The sequence below is a fragment of the Xenia sp. Carnegie-2017 genome, unplaced genomic scaffold, assembly GCF_021976095.1.
Source record: "Xenia sp. Carnegie-2017 unplaced genomic scaffold, XeniaSp_v1 HiC_scaffold_1, whole genome shotgun sequence".
Lineage (NCBI taxonomy): Eukaryota > Metazoa > Cnidaria > Anthozoa > Malacalcyonacea > Xeniidae > Xenia > Xenia sp. Carnegie-2017.
This window is the reverse complement of record NW_025813402.1, coordinates 2866619-2875998: the sequence shown is the minus strand read 5'-3', so window position 1 is coordinate 2875998 and position 9380 is coordinate 2866619. Positions and strand designations below refer to the sequence as shown.

At 32.6% G+C, this 9380-nt stretch overlaps 1 protein-coding gene across 4 annotated transcripts; it reads right to left on the bottom strand.

Moving 5' to 3' along the window:
• Window positions 1-1356: 1356 nt before the first annotated feature.
• Window positions 1357-9281, bottom strand: LOC124436017. 4 transcript variants are annotated; one of them, XM_046985951.1, is made up of 7 exons: window positions 9069-9281; window positions 6905-7369; window positions 5824-6288; window positions 4742-5206; window positions 3765-4229; window positions 2828-3148; window positions 1357-2083 (listed from the first exon to the last, which is right to left on the bottom strand). In XM_046985951.1, the coding sequence occupies exons 1-7, from the start codon at window positions 9253-9255 to the stop codon at window positions 1977-1979; spliced, it is 2475 nt and encodes an 824-aa protein (XP_046841907.1). In that variant the 5' UTR covers window positions 9256-9281; the 3' UTR covers window positions 1357-1976. The 4 variants fall into 4 exon arrangements, with proteins under 4 accessions (XP_046841907.1, XP_046841900.1, XP_046841920.1 ...); XM_046985944.1 differs by lacking the exon at window positions 1357-2083 and having other exon boundaries at window positions 2432-3148; XM_046985957.1 differs by lacking the exons at window positions 1357-2083; window positions 2828-3148 and adding an exon at window positions 3233-3360.
• Between the last annotated feature and the right edge of the window lie 99 nt (window positions 9282-9380).

Sequence of the window (9380 nt, the reverse complement as noted above, 5' to 3'; positions counted from 1 at the left end):
TAACATTTGTCGTGAATTTGACATCCAGACATCATGTGGACATCTTAAATTTCTTATCTTTGTAGACCGCTGACCTTAAGCACTATCTGCTCATGTGACAATAATATTTCAATGAAATTTTTGAATATGAATGTTTTCATATTTTTTTAGACACAGAAAAGGATTATTTTGTATCAATAAAATTCAGAATATGAAAAACTTAGAAATGATTTCTAGTGGGCGATGATTTCGAAAATAGATTACCATACAATGGAGTAAAACAATTAAAGTGAGAACGCTGAACGGAATAAACGCCTAATTAAAGACGTCACTAGCTTTTTGTTAGAAATAGAAAATATTCTTCCTTATTTGTAGGAAAAACGAAGATACATAGAAAAATTGATTTGTGCTTTTTGATTAGTAAGTTCTCGAGAAATAATGGTACAGCGACTACTGGTACAGCGACTGCTTTCTGCAGCGTTTTTTTCTCCACTCCAGTAAAAATTTGCTCGTCTCTCCTAAACATAATGTGACAAACGATGTTTAATTTCACTGTTTAGTATATATATATATATATATATATATATATATAGTAGTTTTCACAGAACTTCATGTACGACAAAAATTAAACCTATAATACTTTTTGCAGCTTTCCTTTTTTCCACTACATTTTAGTGAAATTATCTCCAGCTGATGTCTGCTTTTGACATTCCTTGCGCCAGCAATTGTTAAGTATAATTTGATAATGGATGAACTGGTCCAAAAATAAGAAAAAAATGTGCTCGATGTAAGCTTATAATGAAGTTTAACTATCTAATTTTCTCATAGCCAGTAAAATTACAACGGATAGAACAATGGTGGCAAGCTAATTTTTCGACACCACAACTTTCATCAAATCGATCAGTTATTTAGCATGATCTAGTTCGGAAGAAAAGTGTTTGAGAGAAAGGAGTGAGGTATAAAGTTTGTTAAGCTCAATTGGACGTGTTTTTTTGTTGTTGTAACATGTTAAATGCTTTGAAGTCTATATAATATTTTACAAAAAAAACACACACAAAATTGCATTTCAAAGAGCTTCCAAGGCTTCCTCTTGCAATCTCAACCACATTTTGTGGCTTTTACTTTGCTAACATTTGTGTTAAATATGTAGTACCATAATCCAATATGCTATTTGCATTATTTTCAGAGTGGATGAAAAATTCAAGCTTTTATGCTGTATGCAATATAAAAATATATTTAACATATACCAACATGTCTGAAGCATTGTCTGAACTAGGGTCATTTGAAACAGTCGTTGGATCGATGTATTGATTGTAAATTAAAATGGAGACTACGATTCACGTCAAAGTCAAAATTCTTAATATTTTATCTTTGACATATATTTTGATGATTTATTTTGGAATTTCTTAAATTTATTGATAGAACAAGCTCCACTAGTTTAAACTCAATTTGATGAAACTTTTTTATTGCTATAAAACTTTCAAATTTTCGAAACAACTGAGCAAAAACACGAAGAAAGTTAGGGACTTTAAAATTTGGATCCTTGGAAACACAAAATTAACGAAAGCAAATTAACATGCAATGAAAACAGAGTTTCTTGGAAAAATATTTTTAAACATACCAGCAATTTTTATTGTAAAGTTAATGTACTGACAGCAACAACAACATTTTGTCTAACAAGATCCAAAACTTTTCACAGACTTATAGCTAGTTGATACCGATGATGATGCTTACATATTTAGCGACAAAGAATTACTACACAATAAAACGCATGCATAGGCAATCAAACTACTAATAAAGTCAAATTACTTTATCAAAATGATGAAACATAACTGTTGCAGTTTTTCTTTTTGGTTTCTCCATGCAGCGCATATGATAAACACCAAAATCAAATAATGTATGCACAACTACAATGCTGGCTTTTCGTATTTTCGTGCATATACATGTATTTAAAAAAAATCTGTAGTTGGTAAATCTGGACCCAAAGATTGTAGGGTTTAACGAGGGCTGGAAGTAGACGACAAAGCATTCTGTTGAACAAAGACTTTTATGTCGGCTTGCTTTCGTAAGCATGATAGATCTTCTTTTCTCTTAGGAAATTTTTGGCATTAAAAACAATAGAAAACAAAGATTCAGTGAAATATGTTGGCGATAACCACTCGTTATGTTTTTCAAAAATTTACTGATGATTTTGCTTGAAGATAGACAAACGTACGAAGTTTTTTTCTATACATGCAGTGGCAAAGTCTGTTCCTTTTTTACTCTTGCTTTGAAAATATTTTGTGTTCATTCACTGGAAAAAGAATGAATAAAGTTAATTTATAAAGAAATGAACGAGAATTATGTTGAAAAATTTGCTGAGCTGGAGTAAAATTTAGAAATGGCTTCGTCTTTGTTGAGTTTATATTCACTGTTATTTGATCAGCTGGATTCATTGATGGGTGATATTGTGTTTATACCAATGCATGGTGCTTGTACATTTATTGATAAAGAATTACTTTGCAATTAAACGCATGCATATAGGTAAATAAATTCCCAATAAAGTCAAACTTTTTTAAAAAAAAACCGGATGAAACATCGCTGTTGCAGTTTTTCTTTTTGGTTTCTCCGTGCAGTGCAAATGATTAATGCCATGCAAAATTAAACAATAAATACATAACCAACTGAGCCTTTTGTTTTTGATGCATGTATCAATTAATTGTACCTGAAGTTTAAGGAGTTGTAAACAAAGATTGTGTTTTTGTGTTAGAGTTGGAACTAGACGACACAGCATTCTGTTGAACAAAGACTGTAATGTCAGCATGCTTTCGTAAACATAAAGGATTTTCATTCCTTTTAGGAAATAGTTTGCATTGCAACTTCTTCGGCCATTTATAACCATATTGACGCATTATTCTCATACATCCGTTCTTTGCTTTTTCACAAATACTTCGACATGGTAACATTGTGGGGTTTCCATTACAAACAGGAGCATATTGAGAACAAAGAAAGAATTTAAGATCGGAAGAACATCTTATACTGATAAGAGGCCAAAACTGATGCAATTCCGCGGCTGCTTCTGCTTGGGTTTCATGGAAAAATCTGTTGGGCACGAACGTCTTGTTGTAACCAAGATTCTTGCACATAGGTATTGCGAGATCTTCACATTTATTTGAAGTTGACGTTTTGGCTAAGTGTAAAATTGAATTGAAAGCATAAATTAAAAATAGAAAACAAAGATTCAGTGAAATATGTTGGCAATAACGACTCGCTATGTGTTTTAAAAATTTACTGATGATTTTGCTTGAAGATAGACAAACGTAGAAACTTTTTTTCTATACATGCAGTGGCAAAGTCTGTCCCTTTTTTACTTTTGCTTTAAAACACTTTTGTGTCCATTCACTGGAAAAAATGAATAAAGTTAATTTGTAAAGAAATGAACGAGAATTAGGTTAAAAAATTGCTCAGCTGGAGTAAAAATTAGAAATGGCTTCGTCTTTGTTGAGTTTATATTCACTGTCATTTGATCAGCTGGATTCGTTCATGGTGATATTGTGTTTATACCAATGCATGGTACTTGCACATTTATTGATAAAGAATTAATTTGCAACAAAACGCATGCATATAGGTAAATAAATTCCGAATAAAGTCAAACTTTTTAAAAAAAACGAATGAAACATCGTTGTTGCAGTTTTTCTTTTTGGTTTCTCCATGCAGTGCAAATGATTAATGCCATGCAAAATTAAACAATAAATACATAACCAACTGAGCCTTTTGTTTTTGATGCATGTATTAATTAATTGTACCTGAAGTTGGAGGAGTTGTAAACAAAGATTGTGTTTTTGTGTTAGAGTTGGAACTAGACGACACAGCATTCTGTTGAACAAAGACTGTAATGTCAGCTGGCTTTCGTAAACATAAAGGATTTTCATTTCTGTTAGGAAATAGTTTGCATTGCATCTTCTCCGGCCATTTAAAACCATACTGACGCATTATTCCAATACATCCGTTCTTTGCTTTTTCACAAATACTTCGACATGGTAACATTGTGTGGTTTCCATTACAAACAGGAGCATATTGAGAACAAAGAAAGAATTTAAGATCGGAAGAACATCTTATACTGATAAGAGGCCAAAACTGATGCAATTCCGCGGCTGCTTCTGCTTGGGTTTCATGGAAAAATCTGTTGGGCACGAACGTCTTGTTGTAACCAAGATTCTTGCACATAGGTATTGCGAGATCTTCACATTTATTTGAAGTTGACGTTTTGGCTAAGTGTAAAATTGAATTGAAAGCATAAATTAAAAATACAAAACAAAGATTCAGTGAAATATGTTGGCGATAACGACTCGCTATGTGTTTTAAAAATTTACTTATGATTTCGCTTGAAGATAGACAAACGTAGAAACTTTTTTTCTATGAACGAGAATTAGGTTAAAAAATTGCTCAGCTGGAGTAAAAATTAGAAATGGCTTCGTCTTTGTTGAGTTTATATTTACTGTCATTTGATCAGCTGGATTCGTTCATGGTGATATTGTGTTTATACCAATGCATGGTACTTGCACATTTATTGATAAAGAATTACTTTGCAATAAAACGCATGCATATAGGTAAATAAATTCCGAATAAAGTCAAACTTAAAAACCGAATGAAACATCGCTGTTGCAGTTTTTCTTTTTGGTTTCTCCGTGCACTGCAAATGATTAATGCCATGCAAAATTAAACAATAAATACATAACCAACTGAGCCTTTTGTTTTTGATGCATGTATTAATTAATTGTACCTGAAGTTGGAGGAGTTGTAAAGAAAGATTGTGTTTTTGTGTTAGAGTTGGAACTAGACCACACAGCATTCTGTTGAACAAAGACTGCAATGTCAGCATGCTTTCGTAAACATAAAGGATTTTCATTCCTTTTAGGAAATAGTTTGCATTGCAACTTCTTCGGCCATTTATAACCATATTGACGCATTATTCTCATACATCCGTTCTTTGCTTTTTCACAAATACTTCGACATGGTAACATTGTGGGGTTTCCATTACAAACAGGAGCATATTGAGAACAAAGAAAGAATTTAAGATCGGAAGAACATCTTATACTGATAAGTGGCCAAAACTGATGCAATTCCGCGGCTGCTTCTTCTTGGGTTTCATGAAAAAATCTGTTGGGCACGAACGTCTTGTTGTAACCAAGATTCTTGCAAATAGGTATTGTGAGATCTTCACATTTATTTGAAGTTGACGTTTTGGCTAAGTGTAAAATTGAATTGAAAGCATAAATTAAAAATAGAAAACAAAGATTCAGTGAAATATGTTGGCGATAACGACTCGTTATGTTTTTTAAAAATTTACTGATGATTTCGCTTGAAGATAGACAAACGTAGAAACTTTTTTTCTATACATGCAGTGGCAAAGTCTGTCCCTTTTTTACTCTTGCTTTGAAAACACTTTTGTGTCCATTCACTGGAAAAAAATGAATAAAGTTAATTTGTAAAGAAATGAACGAGAATTAGGTTAAAAAATTGCTCAGCTGGAGTAAAAATTAGAAATGGCTTCGTCTTTGTTGAGTTTATATTTACTGTCATTTGATCAGCTGGATTCGTTCATGGTGATATTGTGTTTATACCAATGCATGGTGCTTGCACATTTATTGATAAAGAACTACTTTGCAATAAAACGCATCCATATAGGTAAATAAATTTCGAATAAAGTTAAACTTTAAAAAAAACCGGATGAAACATCGCTGTTGCAGTTTTTCTTTTTGGTTTCTCCGTGCACTGCAAATAATTAATGCCATGCAAAATTAAACAATAAATACATAACCAACTGAGCCTTTTGTTTTTGATGCATGTATTAATTAATTGTACCTGAAGTTGGAGGAGTTGTAAACAAAGATTGTGTTTTTGTGTTAGAGTTGGAACTAGACGACACAGCATTCTGTTGAACAAAGACTGTAATGTCAGCTGGCTTTCGTAAACATAAAGGATTTTCATTCCTTTTAGGAAATAGTTTGCATTGCAACTTCTTCGGCCATTCATAACCATATTGACGCATTATTCTCATACATCCGTTCTTTGCTTTTTCACAAATACTTCGACATGGTAACATTGTGGGGTTTCCATTACAAACAGGAGCATATTGAGAACAAAGAAAGAATTTAAGATCGGAAGAACATCTTATACTGATAAGTGGCCAATACTTATGCAATTCCGCGGCTGCTTCTTCTTGGGTTTCATGAAAAAATCTGTTGGGCACGAACGTCTTGTTGTAACCAAGATTCTTGCAAATAGGTATTGTGAGATCTTCACATTTATTTGAAGTTGACGTTTTGGCTAAGTGTAAAATTGAATTGAAAGCATAAATTAAAAATAGAAAACAAAGATTCAGTGAAATATGTTGGCGATAACGACTCGTTATGTTTTTTAAAAATTTACTGATGATTTCGCTTGAAGATAGACAAACGTAGAAACTTTTTTTCTATACATGCAGTGGCAAAGTCTGTCCCTTTTTTACTCTTGCTTTGAAAACACTTTTGTGTCCATTCACTGGAAAAAATGAATAAAGTTAATTTGTAAAGAAATGAACGAGAATTTGGTTAAAAAATTGCTCAGCTGGAGTAAAAATTAGAAATGGCTTCGTCTTTGTTGAGTTTATATTTACTGTCATTTGATCAGCTGGATTCGTTCATGGTGATATTGTGTTTATACCAATGCATGGTACTTGCACATTTATTGATAAAGAATTACTTTGCAATAAAACGCATGCATATAGGTAAATAAATTCCGAATAAAGTCAAACTTAAAAAAAAACCGAATGAAACATCGCTGTTGCAGTTTTTCTTTTTGGTTTCTCCGTGCACTGCAAATGATTAATGCTATGCAAAATTAAACAATAAATACATAACCAACTGAGCCTTTTGTTTTTGATGCATGTATTAATTAATTGTACCTGAAGTTGGAGGAGTTGTAAAGAAAGATTGTGTTTTTGTGTTAGAGTTGGAACTAGACGACACAGCATTCTGTTGAACAAAGACTGTAATGTCAGCATGCTTTCGTAAACATAAAGGATTTTCATTCCTTTTAGGAAATAGTTTGCATTGCAACTTCTTCGGCCATTCATAACCATATTGACGCATTATTCTCATACATCCGTTCTTTGCTTTTTCACAAATACTTCGACATGGTAACATTGTGGGGTTTCCATTACAAACAGGAGCATATTGAGAACAAAGAAAGAATTTAAGATCGGAAGAACATCTTATACTGATAAGTGGCCAATACTTATGCAATTCCGCGGCTGCTTCTTCTTGGGTTTCATGAAAAAATCTGTTGGGCACGAACGTCTTGTTGTAACCAAGATTCTTGCAAATAGGTATTGTGAGATCTTCACATTTATTTGAAGTTGACGTTTTGGCTAAGTGTAAAATTGAATTGAAAGCATAAATTAAAAATAGAAAACAAAGATTCAGTGAAATATGTTGGCGATAACGACTCGTTATGTTTTTTAAAAATTTACTGATGATTTCGCTTGAAGATAGACAAACGTAGAAACTTTTTTTCTATACATGCAGTGGCAAAGTCTGTCCCTTTTTTACTCTTGCTTTGAAAACACTTTTGTGTCCATTCACTAGAAAAAAATGAATAAAGTTAATTTGTAAAGAAATGAACGAGAATTAGGTTAAAAAATTGCTCAGCTGGAGTAAAAATTAGAAATGGCTTCGTCTTTGTTGAGTTTATATTCACTGTCATTTGATCAGCTGGATTCGTTCATGGTGATATTGTGTTTATACCAATGCATGGTGCTTGCACATTTATTGATAAAGAACTACTTTGCAATAAAACGCATCCATATAGGTAAATAAATTCCGAATAAAGTTAAACTTTAAAAAAAACCGGATGAAACATCGCTGTTGCAGTTTTTCTTTTTGGTTTCTCCGTTCACTGCAAATGATTAATGCCATGCAAAATTAAACAATAAATACATAACCAACTGGAGCCTTTGTTTTGATGCATGTATTAATTAATTGTACCTGAAGTTGAGAGTTGTAAAGAAAGATTGTGTTTTTGTGTTAGAGTTGGAACTAGACGACACAGCATTCTGTTGAACAAAGACTGTAATGTCAGCATGCTTGCAATGCATAAAGGATTTTCATTCCTTTTAGGAAATAGTTTGCATTGCAACTTCTTCGGCCATTTATAAACCATATTGACGCATTATTCTTTACATCCGTTCTTGCTTTTTCACAAATACTTCGACATGGTAACATTGTGGGTTTCCATTACAAACAGGAGCATATTGAGAACAAAGAAAGAATTTAAGATCGGAAGAACATCTTATACTGATAAGTGGCCAATACCTTATGCAATTCCGTGGCTGCTTCTTCTGGTTTTCATGAAAAATCTTGTTAGGCACGAACGTCTTGTTGTAAACCAAGATTCTGCAAAATAGGTATTGTATCTTCACATTTATTTGAAGTTGACGTTTTGGCTATGGAAATTGAATTGAAAGCATAAATTAAAAATAGAAAAACAAAGATTCCAGCGTGAAATATGTTGGCGATAACGACTCGTTATGTTTTTTAAAATTTACTGATGATTCTGGCTTTGAAGATAGACAAACGTAGAGTTTTTTTCTATACATGCAGTGGCAAAGTCTGTCCCTTTTTTACCTCTTTGCTTTGAAAACACTTTTGTGTCCATTCACTGGAAAAATGAATAAAGGACTTTGGAAGAAATGAACGAAATTCCTTTGGGTTAAAAAATTGCCTAGCTGGAGTAAAATTGTTCTATTTGTCTTTGTTGAGCTTCTTATATTTACTCTCGTCATTTGATCAGCTGGATCGTTCATGGTGATATTGTGTTTTATAATTAATGCATGGTACTTGCACATTTATTGATAAAGAATTACTTTGCAATAAAACGTATGCATGTAGGTAAATAAATTCCGAATAAAGTCAAACTTTAAAAAAAACGGATGAGACATCGCTGTTGCAGTTTTTCTTTTTGGTTTCTCCATGAAGTGCAAATGATTAATGCCATGCAAAATCAAACAATAAATACATAACCAACTGAGCCTTTTGTTCTTTTGGCTTTTATGTATTAATTAATTGTACCTGAAGTTGGAGGAGTTGTAAAGAAAGATTGTGTTTTTGTGTTAGAGTTGGAACTAGACGACACAGCATTCTGTTGAACAAAGACTGTAATGTCAGCATGCTTTCGTAAACATAAAGGATTTTCATTCCTTTTAGGAAATAGTTTGCATTGCAACTTCTCCGGCCAATTAAAACCATACTGACGCATTATTCTCTATACATCCGTTCTTTGCTTTTCACAAATATACTTGACATGGTAACATTGTGGGTTTCCATTACAAACAGGAGCATATTGAGAACAAAGAAAGAATTTAAGATCGGAAGAACATCTTA